Source organism: Oryctolagus cuniculus, chromosome 1, assembly GCF_964237555.1.
Source record: "Oryctolagus cuniculus chromosome 1, mOryCun1.1, whole genome shotgun sequence".
NCBI classification, from domain to species: domain Eukaryota; kingdom Metazoa; phylum Chordata; class Mammalia; order Lagomorpha; family Leporidae; genus Oryctolagus; species Oryctolagus cuniculus.
Window position 1 is genome coordinate 198,635,349 of NC_091432.1, and position 21,333 is coordinate 198,656,681.

At 55.0% G+C, this 21,333-nt stretch overlaps 4 protein-coding genes and 2 long non-coding RNA genes across 14 annotated transcripts in view; 4 read left to right on the plus strand and 2 right to left on the minus strand.

The window, feature by feature from the left end:
• TLN1 (talin 1) overlaps window positions 1–5,792 on the minus strand; it is a 32,217-nt gene extending 26,425 nt beyond the window's left edge. For 2 of the 4 annotated variants that reach the window (XM_051856512.2, XM_008268739.4), the window contains exon 1: window positions 5,572–5,792. The gene's annotated coding sequence lies outside the window, so the exon portion shown is untranslated. Of the gene's footprint in view, window positions 1–1,379; window positions 1,518–5,365; window positions 5,523–5,571 lie in introns of those variants that run through there. The other 2 variants (XM_051856511.2, XM_051856503.2) reach the window with 2 other exon arrangements.
• LOC138844675 (uncharacterized) lies at window positions 1,064–2,796 on the plus strand. Its single transcript, XR_011380888.1, has 2 exons — window positions 1,064–1,560; window positions 2,517–2,796. It is a non-coding gene; the product is annotated as an uncharacterized lncRNA (long non-coding RNA).
• Window positions 3,369–5,486, plus strand: LOC127493494 (uncharacterized). Its single transcript, XR_007923722.2, has 2 exons — window positions 3,369–3,499; window positions 5,388–5,486. It is a non-coding gene; the product is annotated as an uncharacterized lncRNA (long non-coding RNA).
• CREB3 (cAMP responsive element binding protein 3) lies at window positions 5,724–10,511 on the plus strand. Of its 3 annotated transcripts, none has more exons than XM_017339103.2 (10): window positions 5,724–6,161; window positions 6,263–6,400; window positions 6,498–6,645; window positions 6,722–6,789; window positions 6,909–6,998; window positions 8,611–8,717; window positions 8,819–8,887; window positions 9,551–9,635; window positions 9,728–9,812; window positions 9,887–10,511. In XM_017339103.2, exons 1-10 carry the CDS (start codon window positions 5,724–5,726, stop codon window positions 10,222–10,224), a joined length of 1,566 nt encoding a protein of 521 aa, XP_017194592.2. In that variant the 3' UTR covers window positions 10,225–10,511. The 3 variants fall into 3 exon arrangements, with proteins under 3 accessions (XP_017194592.2, XP_069910161.1, XP_069910164.1); XM_070054063.1 differs by having other exon boundaries at window positions 5,877–6,165; XM_070054060.1 differs by lacking the exon at window positions 6,263–6,400.
• On the minus strand, window positions 10,368–20,902 carry GBA2 (glucosylceramidase beta 2). The gene is made up of 17 exons (XM_008268999.4): window positions 20,175–20,902; window positions 17,401–17,492; window positions 17,078–17,193; window positions 14,851–15,069; window positions 14,293–14,532; window positions 13,951–14,053; window positions 13,633–13,786; window positions 13,420–13,545; window positions 13,053–13,225; window positions 12,724–12,828; window positions 12,430–12,537; window positions 12,176–12,327; window positions 11,965–12,071; window positions 11,709–11,851; window positions 11,517–11,632; window positions 11,235–11,426; window positions 10,368–10,956 (listed from the first exon to the last, which is right to left on the minus strand). The coding sequence occupies exons 1-17, from the start codon at window positions 20,501–20,503 to the stop codon at window positions 10,696–10,698; spliced, it is 2,736 nt and encodes a 911-aa protein (XP_008267221.2). The 5' UTR covers window positions 20,504–20,902; the 3' UTR covers window positions 10,368–10,695.
• Window positions 20,868–21,333, plus strand: part of RGP1 (RGP1 homolog, RAB6A GEF complex partner 1) — a 36,389-nt gene continuing 35,923 nt past the window's right edge. For all 4 annotated transcript variants that reach the window (XR_011380887.1, XM_070054112.1, XM_070054102.1 and 1 more), the window contains exon 1: window positions 20,868–21,195. The gene's annotated coding sequence lies outside the window, so the exon portion shown is untranslated. The remainder of the gene's footprint in view (window positions 21,196–21,333) is intronic.

Genomic DNA, 21,333 nt, shown 5'->3' on the forward strand with positions numbered 1-21,333 from the left:
ACAGTAATTTACATCAGAAGGACCAGCCCTGACCACTGAAGACCTCCGAGGGAGAGACTGGGACACGAAGTGTAAGGGCAGGTCTGAAACGCGGGGTCACCCGAGGACACCGCCCTGCCCTCTCCAGGGGAATCTGGGCCACCTGTCTTTCTTTCAAGGGCCCATTTTGCCCCCTGACCCTGCTTACTTCCTTTCCCAGCCTGCCCCTGCCTTGTTTTCATGTTTCCCAGTCCAGTATTTTTCTCTTTGCCTCCCCATGGATGCACTGCACCCTCCCTAGTGTGGGATTTTCAGAGCCCTGTCTCAGCTCATCACATGACCTTCCCTCTCACAGCTTCCTTCTCTGCAACATGAAGACGTTATATGAGATCATTCCCAAGGGCTCTGGAGGCCTGCAGACTCTAGCCAGCCTGGCAGCAGACCGAATGCTGGCTGTTCCAGCCATCCAGGCCTTCTCTGGCCCCATCTTCCCTCTAACCTGAATACTGGGGGCCTCCCTAGGGAGCCAGATCCTATATTTGGCTTCCCTGGCAGTCAAGCTAGAATTATGATTCTCTGTTCCAAAGGGATCTCAAAAATTATCTGGTGAACTCTTCAGTTTTGCAGAAGAGGAAACAGATCCTAGGAGGACAGGAAAGACTCGAAGGAAGGTCAGAGAAACAGCCCAGTCCTCTTGTCTCAGTCCCCACTCTCTCCAAGTTACCAAGTTCATATTTAATACTCAGCACAACTCATTCTATGCTCTCTCCTACTCCCTGAGTCCTTTTCAGACTCTGCCCCCCAAGTGAGCTGCCTCCCCTGACAGTATTCTCACTGTAACTCAGGATTACAGCCTTGCCCCGCCTTCTTCCACCCTCCCAGTACCACCCCTTAGCAGGCTGGAGGAGCCACTGGAAGCAGCAGGTGGCGCCCAGGCCACTGAAGGACAAGTCTGCCTGGCTGCTACTGATGTGACCCAGCTTGGTTTATGGGGATTGGATGCTTCTTAATTAACAAAATGAGCAGTTCCAGGCTCCTCCCCATTTTCTTCCTGGCAAAATGCTGGTGTTAAGGAGGGAAAAGCAGGCTAGGAGGTAAGGTCGGAAAGCAGAGGTGAGGTTGTTAGGATACAAAAAGCATTTGGAAATCAGAGAAGCTGTAGAGGCTGCCAGAGATAAGGTTGAAAATCTAGGTAGAAACGAGACAGGAAGCAGAAGAGGGAAAGGTCTGGGGCTGATGGACCATTTCTGACCTTATAAACTGTTCACTCTCAAGAGAGAAGAACAAGCTCACACTCTGTGTTTCCTCATGGACAAGAGCGGCCCCTCCCAGTCTCCATGGTTCTAGCTCTTTGCCCCCCCCCCCCATTCCTGCCGCACCTCTCCCATGAGTGGACAGACCTGGCTGTGGGGTTGCTGCCCACAAAACAGTGAAGGCTGGAGGGTTCAGAGAAGCTGGAGGAGTCCGAGGAGCTGAGAGCAGGACTGAGAGGACCCTGCACCCTGAGCTGAAGTTGCACGTCTCCCCCCACTTCCTCCGGACATATGGACACCCCTTCTTCCTCAAGCACGGAAGCCTCTGGTGAGACCCTGATAAGGGAGCTGAGTCATGCCCACCCTTACTCCCAGGCTGGTGCTGAGTGGACATCCATGCAGCTACGAGAGGGTGCGGGGAGGCAAGGCAACTGGTCAGGGCATGGGGGTAGCAGCGGCAAAGAACAAGGCACTGACAGTACGAGCAAACTCCGCAGTTCCTGCTCTGGCCTGAGAACTCTGCTCCCCTTGCCCTGCTGTTTTATGGAATAGCAACAACAACCCCTCTCCCAGGTCCCCCCTCCCCGGGAACTCCTCCTCCCTCAATACATTCCTGAGATGCATTCCACAGGAGTTGGGCAATTGGGGAGGGGAGGGAATGGAGGACAGGAGGTCAAAGCCTAGCAAGGAATGGAATGTAAGTGTATGGGGGCTAAGGAATTTGGGGTACACAGAAAACACAGCCAGAGCAGATATCCACAAAGGGAACTGCAGAAAGACAAGGAGCTACAGAGAGAGACAAAGACAGGAGAAAGCTGAAGACAGTCAAAACGCACCAGGGTTGGGGGAGTAACACTCAGTCTGTTACCAAATTTGGCCTCTGAGTCCGCAACCGCCGGCAGGGGGAGGGTTTGTGGGTAAGACTGACATATCCGGCCTCGGGCTGCTGGAAGCTCATTTAGGGCTGGACTGGGCAGCTGAAAGCCAGGACCTAACTTCCCCCAGTATAGCCCCTCCACATCTAGACAGCATACTCATTCTCCCAAATGCGCCCCCGCCTTTGCACAGAGCTCTCTGAAAGAGTGGCCTACACTGTGTGCACATGGGTTAGCTTCATCACACAGCCCCTACTCAGATGGGCACCCTGTTCTGAACAGAGTTCCCACAAACACACCTCCATCACCCACGCCCCACACCCCTGGCCCACAACACCCCTTTCCCTAGGATGTAGCCATTCTCCCTTCGTTCACCCCAAAGCATCCACTCCTTTTGGGTCTGTTATAGGGGAGGTGCTGGGCCAATCTTTCAGTGGCTGGGAACCAAGATGAGTAAGACCTCGCCTTTGCCTTCAAGGGGCTTCCCGTTCAGAAGATAAGTGGGTAAGCTAAATACAGAATTACAGCAGAGGGCACGGTGTGCTAAGAACCAAGGGGAGTGTGCTTGGAAGAGAGCTACCTTTAGGTTAGGGAAGGGGGACCAAACATCCCCATGAAACGTGTTATCTGAAGTTAGGATTCTTTTAAAAAAAAAGAGAGAGAGAGTAAAAAATAAGAGTGATCTGTCATTTATTGGCTATACATCAACTGCAATGTATACATGATTTCATTTAATCCTTACAACAACCCTGCAAGGCAGGCATCGTTAGTTGCGGTTTTACAAATTAGGAAACTGTGGCTCAAAGAAGTTAAATACTTGTTCAGAGTACTCGTCCAAATAAGTTGTGAAGTCAGGATCCGAACCCAGGTCTTCCTAACTCCAAAGCCCAAGCTCTCTCCACGACGCCAGCTGGAGATGCGTCAGGGGTAGTAGCACTCCAGGCAGAGAGAATAGCATAAGCAAAGGTGGAGAAACAGGAAATCGTGGAGGAACACTCAGGGAAGTGAGAAGGCACGCTGGCTGAAGCACGGGGCACCTGCAAGGGAGCAGTGGTGGGGAAGGCAGGGTTAGGACGGGAAGGCAGGGGCGGACTACAGAGGAATAGGAGGGATTATACATGGGGCGGGGGCAATAGGCCAGGGAGACTCTAGGCAGCAAAGACACAACCAGGCTGGATTTTAGGAGGGTCATCTGACGACCGCTTTGGAGACTGGTTAATACAAGTAAGAAGTTATGTGGCCAGAGTTAGAGTGGTGGAGAGGAAGGGAGAACTGGCAGGACGTGATGACAGTCTGTTCTGTCAACCCTCAGAGCCACAGCCCAGAATCCTGCTGGGCCCAGAGCTTCCTATCCTCAGCAGCCTCCTAGGAGCTGGGGCGGCTGAGGTTTAGGTAAGGAACTGGGGAGGGGGTAGGGTGGGTCGGGCTGGGCCGGGCAGATGCGGCTATGGGCAAAGGAGATGGAAGCGTGATCAGTAGTTAAGTGAGGGAAGACAGGGTGGGATTAATGACTGCATCGGGTGGAAAGGGGGAAGATGGTGATAGGAAAAATACATGTATGACTGGTCCCTGAATCAGGCTGCAAGAAGGGGAAGGGAAGAGATGATTACATGGGTGGCAGCTAAGTCAGGGAATGACGGCGTGAGGTCAGGGGCCGGCTCAGCTACAGAGGGGTGAGGAGAATTGGGCTGTGTCCGTGGCTAAATTAGGCTGGGGTGTGTGGGAAGTAAAAGCTGGAGCTAGCACAGGAGGGGGCCAGAGGTTGGGTCAGACTGGGTAGGGGATAGTGCTGTGGTCAGTGGCAGGGTCAGGGTGGGAGTGAAATGGGGGTGTGGTCAATGGCCTGGCAAGGCGTGGGATCAGCAAGACCCAGTTTCCTCTTTGGGTCTCATTTCCTCTTTTCTGTTGGGGAGTGGGGGAAGGGGATCTTTAACTGGACCAAGAAATTAGAGGAGGCGCACAGCAGGAGCTGGGGGTGGGGTCGTCAGCAGCCAGTAGCACTCAGGTGTGTGAACGGGTGAAAATGGTGGGACCCTGCTTTAAGACAATGGGAGAGCTTAGATTTGGGCAAGTAGGAGGTGTGGGTTAAGAAGCAGGGAGGGAGGCTGAATTGAGAATGGGATGAACAACATGGAAGAATGAAAGGCAGGGAGCTAGTTTCTAAAGGGGCGGGTGCAGGAAGGATGCAACATGCAGAGCTAGGGATGAGAGGTAGAGAGGGGGCTTAACAGCGAAGGAAGGAGGGGAGTGGGAGGCAATGGGACTAAGTCCCGAGGGATTCATTCATCCCCTTCTCTCACACAACGGTGGCCCCTGGTCGGCTTCCCCCTTAGCCACTGCTCTCCTCCTCCCTGGGTGGTCCCCACTGCCTGGGTCCCTGGCCATTGCCCACCTCCCATCTCATACAGAACACAGTCCAGCAATCCCTGCCCCGTAACTGTGGTGGCCACAGCAACAGCATTGAGCTTAGAGAGGAATCGAGGAAATTCTACCTGAAGTCCAGAACCCCAACCCAAAATGTGTCATCTCTCTGGCTGAAAGAAGCTCCTGTGACTAAATAAAAATGAGGGGACTTCCCTCCCCCCCACTCTCTCTTTCTCTCACACACACACACACACACACACACCAAAGGCATCGATCTATTGCCGACCTCTTAAATGTTATCTGCCCAAGGTCAATATTCCTGGCCTGGGTCTGCCCTTAGTGCCCTAATTTGTTTCCTCATTCTCATAGAATCCCCCTCCTAGCAGAGACCAGCAAGCATCCAATCCTTGATCCCTAAGGCTCAACTAATTTTTACCGTTAGCACCAAATCTGCTGACTTTAACCCAAAATGTTGACCCCTAAGTCTAAATTAGCTCACCTGTAACTTGATTCCTAACTCACCTTTTCACTGTTTATCCTTAAAACTGACCACGACAATATCCTATGATCCTTAAAATGGACTTCTAACCTAATTCCTGTTGTTGACCATTAACCTGACCCTGAACTCTTTTAACTCTGACTTACCTCTGGTCATCCCAGGAAACAAAATAACGACCTCAACCTCAACCTCACTTATTTATAAAACGGATCTAAATCACGCCAATAACTCAAGCGTTAACCCCGGCCTTACACCTCCTAAAGAGACCCTTGATTCCCAAACCCAACCCCACCTAAACCCAGACTCATCCACAGCTCTCCAGCCCAACATCCCCGCTATCAGCAAACACCAAAGCCCATCCCCGCCCTGCGCCCCGCGGCCGCCACACTCCTCACCCTTCCCCAAAACCTATTCCAGGCCAAGGACTGCTCCCGCAGAGGAGCCACCTCCCGCAGATCGGCCTGCCGAGACACCCTGGAAGCTGACGTCTCCCCCAGAACCCGCCATAGACGCGCCGCAGTCAGGGGCCGCGCCCGCCCGCCTCCCGGGCCAGACCTCGCGGCCCCACCCCGAGGTTCCGGCCCGGCCCGCCGCGGCCTACCTGCGCTGCCCGGCTCTGCGCCCCGCCCGCCGGCCCTGCTCGTCCTCCGGGCCCGCTCTCCGGCTCCGGCCTCGCCCTCCCTTCGCCACACTCGGCCACTTCCGTCCCCGGCGCGTCCCCCACCCCCGGGCGGCGCCCTGGGCCCGCGCTCTATGGTTTTGGGGACCTGCAGGAAGCTGCTCTGGCCCCAGCTCTCGATGCTCGCGAGCCCGCCGAAGACTGGCAGCCCCTCCCCGGCAGGAAGCCAGGGCGCGGCGCAATCCGGAGAAAACACCCCAGCGGCGCCCGAGTTCCCTGTTACACTCGGACTCTTCCTTTTTTCTAGCTCGGGGCGAAGGCGGAGGCGAGTCGCCGGTGTCCCCGCCCCCGGGGCGGGGACGTCCCCCTCATTTGCATCGCCCCCGGGACGTGGCGCAGCACCCGAGCCACTTCCGGCTCGGAGGGAACTACAAGTCCCGAGAGGCCGCGGGGCCGCGTGCGTCACTTGTGCTGTGTTGGAGGCCGAGGGCGACGGAGTCCGGCGGGTGGGTGGGTCGGGCTTGACAGCGACTGCCGCCCCGGCAGCGGGGAAGGCCAGCCGAAGAGGAGCGGTGGGTAGGCGGGAGAGACCCGGCGGTTGGGCTGGGGGTCGTGCCTGGGGCTCGCGTATTGGAACCGGGCTGCGAAGTGAACCCTTGAGTTTCTGCCGTAGATGTCGCAGATGGAGCTGGCGTTGGACCCTGGCGATCAGGACCTGCTCGGCTTCCTGCTCGAGCAGAGCGGAGCATGGGGGGAGGCAGCCGATGAGTCGGTGGAGGCGCCCCCGGATTGGGAGCTGCCGCTTTCCGAGGTGGGTGGGTAGGGCTCCGCGTCAGGGAGGCGCGGCACGTCCGCGAGACCCGGGTGTCAGTGACAGGCCAGGGCCTGGGAATTTGAACCCGGTGCAGGTACTGAGCGACTGGGAGGCAGAGGATCTGCTGAGCACCCTGCTGAGTCCCCCGGCGTCGTTGGCCGACCTCAGCTCCTGCGAGCCCTCGCCTGTGCACCACGATCACACTTACTCCCTCCCACAGGAGCATGTCTCCGTGGACGTAGGTGAGTGACATCAGAAAAGTTGGGAGCTAGAGGAGAGGGTCCGTGGGCCCGGCTAGTCACAATTGCCCTTTTGCAGATAGTGGGAGCTATGGGAAGGAGGAGGCTCCGATGACTCCGCTGTATGTGGAGGAGCCAACAGAGCAGGTAGCTGACTTGATTTTCAGGAGGCTTATCCCCACATTGCACGGGGCGGGGCGGGGCGGGAATTCCCATTTCTTTCGGACATCCCCATGCAACTGCTGCCTACTTCCCCGTAACCTCAGGAGGTTGCTAGGCTGGTACTGACCGAGGAGGAGAAGAGGCTACTGGAGAAGGAGGGGCTTACTCTGCCTGGAACGCTTCCTCTCACCAAGGTAAGGCTCCCATTGGTGGGGCAAAGGCTGGAGGGTGTAGGGGAGGGAGAGTGCAGAGAGGCTGGTCGACCTGTACCGGAATGCAGTCAGATAGGAGTCACTTCTAACGTTATGCTTGGTAGCAGCTGCATTTCAAAATAGCTAGCAGAGAGGATATTCAGTTTCTGATTCAAAGAAATGATAAATGTCTGCAGTGATACATGTGCCAGTTACCCTGCCCTACTTATTTTTACATTGTATACATTACTTAAATGTCACTCTGTATCCTATAGATGTGTGTAATATCAGTGTCAAAAATAAGATACACTTAAGAGGTGAACATCTTAGCAGAGTTGTTGGTTAATATGCTAGATGCAAGGGTGGATCCTGGTTTTGTGAGGCTTCTAACACATTTTGGTGTTCTAAGAAAAAAGATTTCAGAATTATCAATGCAACATTAGCGTAGGGCCTTGGGCAGGACTGTGCAAGGGAAGGGCTCTGCCACTTGGAGTTCATCGGCTTGGTGGTAATCTACATCGCGCTGAATGGGAGAATTGTTTTAGGGAGTTCAATGAGGCTGGATTAAGCCTTCTTTTTTTTTTTTTTTTTTTTTTTGACAGGCAGAATGGACAGTGAAAGAGAGAGACAGAGAGAAAGGTCTTCCTTTTGCTGTTGGTTCACCCTCCAATGGCTGCTGGGGCTGGTGCACTGCGCTGATCTGAAGCCAGGAGCCAGGTGCTTCTCCTGGTCTCCCATGGGGTGCAGGGCCCAAGCACTTGGGCCAGCCTCCACTGCAGAGAGCTGCAGGCCATAGCAGAGAGCTGGCCTGGAAGAGGGGCAACCGGGACAGAATCCGGCGCCCCGACTGGGACTAGAACCCGGCGTGCCGGCGCCGCAAGGTGGAGGATTAGCCTAGTGAGCCACGGCGCCGGCCTGGACTAAGCCTTCTAACAGTACAAATGTAGAAGCATAAGTTTTAAGTTTCAACACTGGGTGGTGACTTCACAAGCACAGTATTGTGACCCTGTAATAAAATAAGTACTTATTAAAGAAATTTTAACTTCTTAAAAGTACAAGATGAGTCAGCAGTGAGATATGGCAAAGCAAGTGGGATGTGGAAGCAGCGTCAATACATGCATTGTCTCTAAAAAGGCAAGACTGTCTTGCTGTCTTTTGTACAAATCACAGTGCATTTTAAGTGCCCAGTTTTGGGCCTGTATCTTTGACAGATACCAAGAGGATGCAGTGATGGTGAAATGTTGGGTTAAGAAGTCTGTCCAGGGTTTTTTTGTGTGTGTGTTTTTTTAAACTCTGAGGAAATGCCAACAGCCTTAAAACAGCTATGTAGAATTTTGTTCTACACGACCCCAGAGATAAGTTCAATGGATAGAAATTACATGGAGGCAGATGTTAATTCAGGGTAAGAAATTTTTCAGTGAATGAAATTGTTAAAAATGCTCTGGCACCTGTGATCTTAACACCTGGTCTTTAGAGGCATTCTGATGGAAACCAAAATGGCTACTGGTTAGGGAGGCTAGACAAGGGATTCCTGCGTTGGCAAGAAGGTCGAGCCCATTTGTCTTCCAGCTCCTCAGTCCAAGGTCCCAAGACCCCTTTCTCTGTCTTCTCTCAGATGGAGGAACAAGTTCTGAAACGAGTGCGGCGGAAGATTCGAAACAAAAAGTCTGCTCAGGAGAGCCGCAGGAAGAAGAAGGTGTACGTGGGGGGTTTAGAGAGCAGGTACGGAAAAGACTTGGGTGGGGCAGAAGCAGTGGTTGGTGGTGTTGGGACTTTGAAGGGGGTGATTCGGGCCTGTCCCCACAGCCTTGTTCTTCTCCCAGGGTATCGAAATACACAGCCCAGAATCTGGAGCTCCAGCATAAAGTGCAGCTCCTGGAGGAACAGAATCTGTGAGCAGCCCTCAGGACCCACCCCTCCCTTCCCCTGCCCATCCCCCTCACTACCGCACTGTCTCACCCTCTGGCCTGCGCTACTCTTGAGTTCTTACTGGGAAGCTCCCACATGCAAGGCCCAGCGCTTGGGCTTTACTGGGTGTGATTCCCGGATGCTCACAGCACTGGGGAATAGATGTACAGGTAACGGTGAGAAATACCAAGAACGAGAAGCGGAAAGTCAGGAAGACCTCTTGAGGCAGGTGGTGTTTGTTGTGGTGTTGTTAGGGCTCGGGCATGGGGCTGGGCAGGGAAAGCCCTGTCTTGGGATTTGGCTGGAGCAGCAGCTCAGGTGAGATGGGCCAGGAACACAGGACACAGAGAGTGCCTGGTGAGGGGCCTGTGCAGAGCTGATCGGGTCACCAGGAACTACTGAAGGTCTTCACAAAGGAGATTAAATCAGGGAGTGAGTTTTGGTTTTGCTTTGTGATTTGTTTTAATGAGGAACTTAACGACATTTTGTCCACAGAGAAAGAAGTCATTTAGGATGAAAGCAGGAAGTCAAGTAGCATGAAAAGAGAAGTTCCAGTGACCAGATGGGAGAAGTGGGCTTTATAAGAGGGTTCCAGGCCGTCTCCCGGGGCCAAGCCTGGGAGTGCTCACACCGTCCCGTTTCTCTAGGTCCCTCCTCGATCAGCTGAGGAAACTGCAGGCCCTAGTGATGGAGATATCAAACAAGACCAGCAGCGGCAGCACCTGTGTGCTGGTGAGGACGGCGATGGGAGGAGAGTCTGTTGTCGGGAGGCAGGGACAGAGGTGCAACCCAGAACCCTTCCTCACATCTCTCCCCTGCTCCAGGTCCTGCTGTTCTCCTTCTGCCTCCTCCTCGTTCCTGCTATGTACTCCTCCGACACGAGGGGGCGCCTGCCGGCTGAGCACGCAGGTAAGACACTTAATGCCTTGAAGGCATGGGCCAGGGAGAGGCCTGGCTGGTCCCTGAAGATTCTGTCTCCTCAGTGTTGTCACGTCAGCTTCGTGCCCTCCCCAGTGAGGACTCTCACCAGCTGGACCTGTCTGCCCTGCCGTCAGAGGTACCCAAGGACAACACAAACCAATTGCTGGTCAGCTCAGACCATGTGCTCCCAGCCCCTGGCAACTCTTCCTGCCTGCTGTACTATATGCCTCAGCCTCCTGATGCAGAGCCTCCCCTAACGTGGCCGTTCCCTGGCCTCTTCTCAGAGGCCCCCTGCCCAGACCCTATCCTTCCCCTGCAGGCAAATCTCACGAGAAATGAGGGACAGCTCCCCGCCCACAGCCCGTCATCTGTCATCTTGCAGGGCAGATACTCAGGTTAGATGTGAGGATGGGGAGAGGAGTCTCAGCAAAAACCTGGGCGGTGGGGGGCTGTCGTTCATCTGTGCCCCGGAGAGGGCAGAGGGCTGGCTTCAGCTCCTGCGCCCTGTTTGGGAGCCCAAAGGCTCAAACACACCACACTTACTGGCTTTGTGGGTCTTTTATTTGTGTACCCTTGTGTTTATCACCCCATGAATGGACCTAGGGAAATCAAGTGATGTCCTAGAACATTTCATGCAGAGAGAGAAGGGATGAAAAGAGAAATAAATAAGTGATTGTGATACCTGGATTACCCCGACCCCTCTTTACTGGCACAGTTGGTGGGGAGGGGAGGAGAGAAGGGAAGGGGTCTGATTGTCCTGGTGGCTCAGGGCTGCAGGAGGTTTTGGAGGGAAGGAGGAAAGGCCAGGCTGGAGGCTGGGCTGCAGCACCTCCCTCCCTGGTTCCCAGGGTCTGCTCTGGGCTCAGGTTTACTAAGGCAATTCCTTTGGTCCAGATTTAGCTCCTTTGCTTAGTCCTCTGTCCTGTCCAACTATTTGCCTGGAGGCCTTTTTCTCCTGCTGCTGTTGCAGGGCCAGCTGCATGGCCCAGATGCTCAGTGGCCGCATGTAGGCCAGCGAGCGGAACACGCGCTGCTGGCAGTATGCCTCCGGGGTCTGGAAGGCCAGGCCCAGGCGCTCCCACACAGTTCGGTAGCAGCCTTCAGCTGTCAGGAAGCCCTCCCGAGTCAGGCCCTGTGGGGAGAGATGGCAGTCACACATACACCCTGATGCCCCCCGGAAAGCCGCTTCACCTGGACAGATGGACAGCAGGGCCTGTGCCCTCAGGGAGCTCCCCGCTGTGGGGAGACAGAGTTGACCACAGCAGAAACCTGAAGGCTCGAGCTGGGCTGCATGCCAGGGATGAGGGGAGGGCTTATTAATAGACAGTATGGCCTAAGGTTATGCCCTGAAGAAACCTGGCGGCTGAAGCAGGCACAGACCGTGGAGAGATGGGGAAGGGGGTGTGTTACCTCTTGGATCATGGTGGCTGCTAGCCCGTAGACCACACCCACCCAGACTTCATCAGACTGCACACTGGATCTATCAGGCACACCATGGGGCTGCATCCCATTCACGGCCCCCATTCCCCCTCCTGCGAAGGCCTGGACATTGAGTTCGAAGATCGTTTGGAGCGCGCGGACCACGTGTGGAGTGGGAAACACCTGGGGGCAGGGGTGAGAACCTGGTCTTGCACTTGCTTCCCACCTCCAAGGAAAACCCACCTTTCTCTCGGGCTCCAACTAGCCTCTCACCTCAGTGTCTCCTTCTCCTAGGCCACAGGCCCTCAGGAACCACTGTCCAGCACACTGGTCAGACATGACACTACGAGACTGAGGCTGAGAGCTGCTGTCATAGTTGTAATAGCGACCTGGAGTAGAAGGGCAAAGGACAGCTCTTGGCATCCCCACAGTTGCCCCAAGACTCTCTAGGTTCCCTCAACTCACCGTTCCATAGCAGTCTCTCATAGGCTTCTTGGCCCCGGCGGAGGATGTGAGCAAACTTATTCTGCACGTCCTGGGCCCCACAAAGAGCAGCCACCTGGACCATCACAGCCACCGCTGCCAGCCACAGCCCTCCACAGTAGGCACTGGTCAGGGGCACAGGTTTGGAGGTCAGACTGCACCTCCAGCCACTCCCATGCAAATAGAACACTGAGTGCCCGGTCCCCACCACTGGCCTCCTAGAAACCTCTCCCCGAACCTGGGGCCGGTGGTGACCCATCCATCGTAGGTCTGGTCTGCATAGCCTCCATTCTCAATGAGTCCATCGTGGTCCTTGTCAAACTTCATCTCTGACTCCATCACAGCCTAGAGAGGGACCAAGACACTGCAGACCTAGGTACTAAGGACAGAGAGTAGCCAAACACCAGTAATGCCCCTGGCACACTGGCCACCGTGCACGCATCCCTTACTAGACACACAGGCCACATGTCCTTCAGGAAGCTTTGGTCACCCGTCAGGTAATAGTCCCGGTACACTTGCAACACAAACTTCAGGTTCAGGTCCTTCCAGTCAGCTGTGTCGTGGATCAAGTATGCATTGATCCGGAGCCACGGCTCATCATCTGTGGGAGAGGAGGGGCCCTGGTCCATTTGCATTGGCCGGTAGGGTTGAGGGTGCACAAAAGAAGGAAGGGCAGCTGGCCTCGGGGTGGAGGAGTTCCTACCTGGGTCCCCAACATCATGGGGGATGACATTCTTCCTTTTCACAGGTCCCATCACCCCACTCATCAGGTACCGTCGCCGTGTCAGGTCCTCCTTCAGAGTGGCCAGAGCTGGGGAGCAGATGTACAAGTGAGTGGGGAGAGGCAGGGAACAGACAGAGCTCTGGCTGTGACCCCGAAGGCAGCCAATTAGCAGAATGCAGATTTATTTGGGGGGAAGGGGAAGAGGAGACAATCTGAAGAACCATAGGTTCAGGGGAGCCGAGAGGGCAGAAGAGGCACGAAAGGGACCCTCACCCATGTCATACTGTAGACTGAGCTCGAGTTTGGGCCAGAGCATGATGAGGGCAAAGGAAGCGTAAAAGTGGACATCATATGTGTTGTACATGCGGTACTCCTGGCCTGGAGGAATGAGGGAGACATACTGTTGTCAGAATTCCTGGTTCCGCTTCCCAGCCCCCTACTTAGCTTGTCATCTAGAGTTAGAGGAGAGACACTATCGCTAATCCACACCTGCCATTGACCCCCTCATCCCAACCCATACCCTGGGGTAGGCAAAATCCATCACTTGTTTTTTAGGGCAGTACCTGGCCTGCCCTATACCCCAGGCCACCAGCAGCCCGTACCCTCAAGGTAGCCAAATCGACCATAGTCACGTAGGATGGGGCGCAGCTGACACATGCCCCCTTCCAGCTCCTCCGGGAGGGAGTCCTCAGGAACTTCCAGCCACACTGTGCCTCCATCGGCCACAAAGTATAGTTCATTGAACAGTGCAGATTTGTACCAGGCAGGCAAGGATCTGGAGAGGCAAGAGGAGGGACCTGTTCAGTAAGTATGGCGCTCCCAGGGCAGGAGTCTGGGAGCCAGCACAGTGGGAGCACAAGTGAATCCTAGCACAACGCCAGCGGCCTTGGGGGGCAGACGGTATACCTAGGAGTCCCACCTGGAGTGTAAGTGTGTGGGAGAAAGGCACAAGGTGGGCCCCCTTGGTACCTGTCATCCAGTACTGGGCTCTGCCAGGCGGAGATCCTGTCTTCCCAGTCTGCATATCGGCACAGTGCATAGTGGCTAAGGGCAGGTGCTGCATCACCATCTGGGCCAAAGAACCTTGTGTACCGCCTGGGGCAGAAGCAAAGGGGAGGCATGGAACAGACTGCACGTCAAAGCCCCAGGGCCTGGGATCCTGTGCTTTCTTGGCCCCCTCACCTGTGGTAGACTTGGCCCTTAGCTCCAAACATGATCTTGGGCATGTCCCAAGCCAGTGAAAACTCTAGGCGGCACTGGCCTCGGGGTGGCAGCTTGCTGGAAACACAGACAGCTCCAGCGATGCCCACTCCTTTCTGGGAAGGAGTGCTTTGTCCTGAGAGAAGCATGGGAGGGATCAGCACAGGCACTCCTGACAGCTCCTGGGCTAGGGATCACTAACTTGGGGGCAAGGCCTGTTCATTAGCAGGCCTCCCACCCCGGGTCCCAAAACAGGGACGACCTTTCTTCCCACCACCTCCCTGTCAGACCCCCCATCACCAGCAGGGGAGTCCAGCTGTCCATCCTGAAGTAGATCCTGCCACACCTGCTGCCCAGTGCCGTCAGGGTCAAAGGCTGTGACGTGGGTGACCGTAGTGTCTGCCTGTTGGGGCCAAAGACACCGTAAGGGCAAGCTGCACCGGTGTGCTGACTCTGACTAGCCCTCCGGCTCCTCTGGCTTCCTCTCACCTCCAAGTTCCAGAGGCTGCGAAGGTGGGACTTAAGAAGAGTTGAAGGAATGAAGACAACATGATGGGGGTAGAGGTGAGTTTAGGGAGCAGCCTGACAGCAGAGGGTTCAGGGGTAAGGTTGTGTGTGTGTGTTGGGGGTCTCTTCCATTACCGTGAGGCGCGCAGCCACAGCCATTGTGTAGGGATTCGGAACAGTTGGATGATGTAGCAGCAGCCCCTGGACGGTCTGCCCATCTCGCTCCAGACAGAAGGGCTCATTCCACAGACCCCCTGAGGCATCGTCTCCATCCCCTAGTCCATTCCGCATGGAGAACATGATGGACACATCCAGAGCTTCGTCCCCCTCGTTTTCCACGTCCCACACAAAGACTCCTACAGGCAGGCAGCTGTCCTGGAGGCAGAAGATCGGACTTAGATGGTTCTGGTGTGGCTCCTCCTGGTCCCACTCCTCAGACTCAGTTCTGAGCACAGAAAACCTGATTCAGATACTTTGCAATATACTCCATCTGTCATGCACTTGCATCTCCTCATTTCCCTAGGTAAGCTGCGTAGCAGCGGACACAGAAGACTGGAACCATCTGTGCAGCGATGGTGAAGCCAGTGTGACATTCCTGGCTCCAGCGACTCCCTTTCACAGGTCATGGGATTTCCAGCAGAGGCAGATCCCAGGGGAGGGAGAGCAATGGAAGGGGCAGAGGCGGAGCCTCACCTGGTAGTCGTGGGGCAGGATGGGTGTGATCTGGCGGCAGGTGAGGGTGACGTTCTGGCCGGGAAGCTGGTAGACAGTCCAGGCTCGGGGATAGAGGGCGTGGTAAAAAGCAAAGTACCCACACAGGCCCCAGTTCCAGCTGCGCAGGACACTCGGGCGCTCCAGGGACAGGACTTGCTGGTACACCGTCCTCCCTTCCCGACGCAAGCACACTGTGAACTTAATCAAGATGACAGATAGGCTAGGACAGGGCAACCCACTCTCACCACAAACTGGTCCCTCTCCCCTCTGAGCAGCTCCTCCCCTTCCACCTGTGACTGTTACAGCCTCAAGTCATCCCCCAGACCTCCCACAAGCTCAGTGAGCCACAGCCAAACGCCACTACCCCCCCCAGCTCTCCCCAGCTATCTTCCTTTCCCTTTTCCACTACTGTGGTGTCAGTGCCTTAATCTAGGCCACACAATCTCTGCCCCCTCTTATCTGAGTAGCAGAGTGATCTTTCTTACAGACGAATCAAGATATGGCAGTCTCTGCCCATGTTTCAGTGACTCCCATGACCCTCAGGTTAAAGTCTAAACTCTTACCTGACTTTCAAAGGCCTTCTTGTCCTGGCCTCTCCCTATCAGCTCATCCCTTGGTCAAGCACCTGTATTCTGGTCATATAAAACACTCTGTTCCTTGAGCTTACTATACTACATTTTCTCCTCCACGCCATTGCTCTTGTACGTTCTCCATGCAGCAAAAGTCCTTATCCTTCAAGGTCTAGGTCAGGTGACAACTCCTTTTCCTCCCCTCATCTTCCTCCAGCAGTGAGTCATCTGGTGTCCCCCATCCATCTGGGCTAGCATTTGGAGTGCTATGTCATAAATCATTTACTTACCCCTCTGTCTCTCTGCTTGCTGTATGCGTTCTGAGGGGAGGGGCGCTTGCTAGTTTGCTGATACAGCCCTCAGAGCTGGCATGTGTGGGAAGAGCATGAGCAAAGTCCATAGCACTACCTCTTTTTAAAAAAAAAATACCTGACCTCTCACTTTAGTACTGATGTGCTCTCTCCAAGTTCAACCTCCTGGGTAAAAAATGTAAGCTCCTGGAGAGTAGGAGCACTGAGAGATTAACATCTCTTCCCTTGGCTCAAACTTTGCCTGGTATTTTTTACTGTATATTGAGCACCTTTCATGTTATTATAGTAGTGTATAATAGTTAAGATCACAGAGAAAATTGGTTCTGAAGCCCAGTCTTTCCAATTAGCAGCTCTGTGACCTTGGACATGTGACTAAACACTATGGCTCTTCATTTCCTTGTGTGTAAAACAAGCATGACCATGCTACTTACCTCGCAGGGCTGTTTCTCATATTAACTACACAAGAAGCCTAGCACTGTGCCTAGGCACTCTGAGCATGCAGTAATTAACTGGAGACTCACTATTCTAGAAGGCGTTCCCCTCGGGATACCTCAGGGGTGAGGCAGAGAGGGACTGGGGGCACTAAGCAGGGCTAGTAAACCAGAATTGGGAATGGCATTGTCGTTAATGGGACTTAACGTCTGCTAGTCGCTCTCCTTTGGAGATGAGCCAAAAGCTGAGGCAGGGCTCAGGTAGGAAGTGCTGGGCAGAGAACTCCAAAGAGGAGGTTGCTAGGGAGATATCCTAAAAGGCTAGTGGCTCCGGCAATTTAAGGCCTCAGTGTTCTATAGGAGCAGGAGGGAAGAAATGCTTCAGAGAAGGGATGACGCCTGGAGATCTGAGCCTGGGAAGAGAAGGCTTTTGAGGCCCTTAGCCAGAGAGACCTCCTGAGGTAGCAGCAGCAGCAGCAGGAAGCTGACCCCTGGCTGAAGATTTTCAAGGCAGGATGAAGGCTGGTCCCACTGTGCATCTTTTATTAGCACAGGGTTGCAGACATTTGGTTATATTTTCTCTTCTAAGCCTACCAAGTGTGCCTTCAGCCAAGTCCAGTGACCTGAGGATTCTCTGCACTCTCAGTGGTTGGTACTGGCACTGCTAGTAGAGCCGCAGCTACAGCAAGGTAGGCAGGAGGCATTCACTAGAGATACGCCAGGGCCGTTTTTGCTTTCCAGGAACTGTGCTGTGTGTCTGTCTTATTTCTCTAACACATCCTTGCACACGCTGTGCACACAGAGAGCATCCTGAAAGTACCGACTAGACCGGTATAGACCGGTACATATACCCAACTGTCACATCCTGCACTGTCCTCTGCCTCCTGGCTCTTACTTGGTCAGCGATGACTGTGCGGTGCTGGTACATTCCAGGATCAAGCTGCCAACGACAGAACTGACCTCTCCAGCCACGGGTGATCGTGCCGCCCCCAATGCCACCCAAGGGACAACCTAGAGGGAGAATCAGGATGGTTAGTGGTATGTGGAGAGAGGTTAGCAAACCTATTTCTCACTCTACACTATAAAGATGGGTTCCTCTGAAAACCGAGTGCATGGAGCAGTGTCGTTTGCATAAACTGGAAGCTTCTTTGCCTAACTCCATGGCACATCTGGAGTCTGGGCCCTCTCTGGGTAGAGCAGAGCAGGAGCGGGGCTCACCGTAGATCTGTCTCAGGGGCACGCAATTGAACATGTCGATGAAAGGAGTCTTCTTTTCCACCTGTGTCTTCCGGTACCACCACTTCAAGTACCTGAGGAGCAAGTGCAGCGTGAGCGGGCGGTTCTCACAGGCTGCAGGCACCGGCCTCTCTGGACACCCAGCTGGCACCTTCCAAGGACCCCCCACCTCGGTGCCCAAGCCTCTCTCCTTGACTTCTTTGCAAGTAAAAGTCCCCTCTGTCTCCCCAGCAGCCCAGCTCCACTGGCAAAGGACTGCTTTTGTTTCTCTTCTTTGTTCTCCTCAGAAGGGGCTTTCTGATCTTCCCTCACCTCTCTAACTCCACGGCTGCTGCCAGGGCTTCTGTCTGTGGTGTTGAAAGGGCCAGTTATGGTTTCCTGGCCCACATCCTCCACCCCTCACGCCCTAACCTCCAAACAGCATTGGCCGCTGGGATAATCATTTCCTTAGTATGATTAGTTTTCTTCCTGATTATGAAAGGTGAATGTCTGGAGAATATATTAGGTGGAAGGGGAAAAAAAGTCATCCCACCCATAAATAACCAATGTTTACTTACATTTTGGTTACTTCCTCTAAAGTCTTTTTTTTTTTTAATTTCAGCATTTAAACTGAAAGTTTTCTGATTTTGCTGTTTCATAATATCCCAGTGAAGCCTCTGAAAACTCCCAGCATTTTTCTGACCTCACCACAAGAAACAATGCCTGTAGTCAACAGGTGAATGAGTCTGTTTTTATGGTTCTGACATTTGTCCCAGCCTGTATCTGAATCTTAGCCCCTGCAAACTCTCATTCAGGATGGGTCCTCACTAAGCAACCCCTGGCCTGCCACGCTGTTGCCCACTCTCCTCCCTGTCCAACCAACACCTGCTGCTCGGTCACACCGCGAGCAACTGGATATGTAAGCCCTTCAGCCCAGGTTTCCTCACCTACAAAATGGGGCTACCTCTGGCCCTAGCTACTTCATGGAATGGTTGAAGGCGCAAATGACAAGTAGATAAGAAAGCCATCAAGTGGAATATTCGTGACAGGTCTGATTATGACCTGCACGCACACTCTATAAATCCCTCATCACGCACTGCCTTGTTATTTCAATACTGCTCATGTGAGTCTGACATACTTCTAAGTGCCTTGGGGAAAGGGACAGCAACAACGACTAGTTGAGTATTACCCACATCTCTGAGCACAGGGCAGGGCTCAGGGTCTGCAGTGCATAAATAAATATTTGCTGAATTTACAAATGAATGGATGGACATAAAATGGAGCAGACAGACTGCAGCAGGGGAGGAGGACTGTCATTAAAGAATATGATAGCACGTTCTGGGGCTGAGGAGCAGGGGGAGAAGACAAAGGACGAGGTGAGAGGAGGGCAGAGGGCCTCTGCACCGGCTCAGAGGAAACGGACTTTGAAACGAGAGGCCAAGAGGCCGGGTAGGCTTGGCGGAGGGAGGCGGGTGCAGTCGGGAGAAGAAAAGCAAGATATGAAGACAGTCAGAAGGGAGAACTGGTCAGAGCTCTGTCTCACCTGTGCTCCCTCCTCGCTACAGACCTTCTCGTTCCCAAAGCCCTGTGTCAGTGACCCCACTTCATCCTGGTATGGCGAGCCAGGGTCCGGGGCTAGGCACAGCTTCAAGCCTCTGTGACTAGGCTCATTTTTCAGGGCAAAGGGGTGAGGATGCCTGCCTGTTCTTGACCACAAAGTCCCCACCACTTGCAACCCACTCTAGAGCTGCTGCTAGTACCGAGTCTTATTTTGATGCAAAGAGCTCTGGGGTCAGAGTTTGACTGCATCAGTTTCAGAAGCAGCTTGGAGGGATGATATTCTCCAGTACAGGCCACCCACAGGCACTGGGAAAAGAGCCAGCTGTCCAAGGAGCACCAGGCCTCTTCCCACTGACCTGCCAGGGGTCAGGAATACGGCCTCCCCACCACAGCCCCACAGCACTGACAAGGGAAGAGACAGGTGCCCTAGTTTAGGAGTCAGAGCTGGGCTTCCCTTCCCAGATCTGTGATTACTGTGTGGACTGACTCAGGATGACCTCAGGGCGATGCTTTCCGTCTTCACATCCACCTGCTCCTGTGACTAGGTATGGCTCCTCATCGCCAGTCTCTGAACGAATGGAGATCTCGGTGGGTCCTACAGCCCGAATAAGTTCTGGGGATGTCTGTAATCTCTGGGCAGGGGAGAGACTAGGGCAAGTTTTGGAAAACCATCACCAAACACTCTGCTTTTTAGATCAGGAGCTGTCTGCGGGAATGGAGTGAACAGCATCTCTAATCACCCTGTCTTTAGGGTGGACAGCGGGCACTGTCTCCCCTATCCCTGCAGTGGAAGCTTGAAGAAAGAAACAGATGAGTGCTGGAACCCTTAACACAGTGTGCCTAAATGAGGTGGAGAGAAGGCCTCGGCTGCACGGGCCGATCTGGGACTGAGAACCTCCTGCTCCAAACACCGTCAGACCATCCTTTCCCACTTAGCTACAAAGTAGCACAGCTAATCCCAGAAGGAAGTCTTTGGAAAACATGGTGGTGGTGGTGGTGGGGTAAATGTGAAAGGCTGCCTGCAGGGCCAATGATCTGTTCCTACTGTTGCAAAGAGCTCCGACCTGGTGTCTCCCTCCAAAACCACAGGCGCTGGCGACTGGGCGCTTGACTGGGACCCCGGGCCCGCCTGCCTTCTCAGCCTTTCCACCTCTGCCGGCAGTCTTGAGCAGGAACAAGTGAAGGCCGGAACACCCTAGGCACTGGGAGCTACTCACCTCAAACCCATGCCCAGATGCTTTACCAGGTTGCTAAGGGAGACGTTGTTAGCTTGAAAGGGTTTCCTCTTCTCTGCAAACTCATGAGCCAGGCAGATGCGCCAGCCAAAGGGAGGTACCCGGTAGCCCCGGGCTGTACCCTCATAGGAGGCCATCAGCTGCCCAGAGTCCTCTGGATCACAGGAGCCTGGCTCATTCGGGGATCGACTGGCCTCAGGACTCTCGCAGTCTGGAACGTGCACGGCCTCGGTGCCTCCGGTATCCTCAGGGCAACGAGCCTCTCCTTTGGCACAGCTGATCTGCTCCGAGGCCGGGACTCCGGTTCCCATGTTCCTCGGATGCTGGGTGCCCACGACCTGGATGGCCCCGGGCCCTGCGCCTTCCAATACCAAGTATCTCGCAGCCAAATCCAGATGCAGGCGCCGGTGGCAGTTGGGTGCCGTCCCGGGGGGGGCGTTCGTTGGGGAAAGCCGAGGTGAGCGAGCGTCTCTGCAGAGCCGAGGAGCTCTCGCTGCTGCGGCGCCGGCGACAGCAATGAAGCCACCTCGGGCTCCCGTTCCGCCGTAGCTCTAGGTCCTGGGCGGGAAGGGTCGGGCCTCGTCGTCATTGGGCCGCGGAGATTAGCTCGCCCGGCCAAAGGGCGACTGGGCCCGCGGAAAGGGGCGGAGCTGCAGGACCTGCCCGCCAGGCTCCGCCCCCGGGGCCGGCCCGGGAGCGCGCGGCAGCCCAGGCCAGGTCCTCCGGCCGAGGCACCAGCCCTCCCCGGGCTGGGCGCCGGGTCCCGCCAGCCGGTATCTGGGGGCAGCACCCACCCCCAGGTGTCAGCGCGTGGGAAGGTGACCCACGGCGCCAGGACAACCCGAGCCCCTTCCGGTCCGGCCAGCCGGTTGCTTCCGGCCGGAAGGGGCTCCTGGTAGGGTGGCGGAGGGGGGGGGGCACTGAAGGGAAGTCCCGCCCCTGCAGCGCCGCGGACGCCGCGGACGCCGCCGTGCACCTGGCCTGGTCCGGGAGGGCCGGGCAGGTGAGTGGGGGCCCCTTTGGGGCCGGGACCCCCAGTGTCCATCGTGCCCGGTGACGGGCGGCCGTGGTCTTGGGCTGAGTTTGGAACCCTGAGGGAAGAGCAGCGGAGGCCAGCCTGGGACTCCAGTGGGTTACGGGA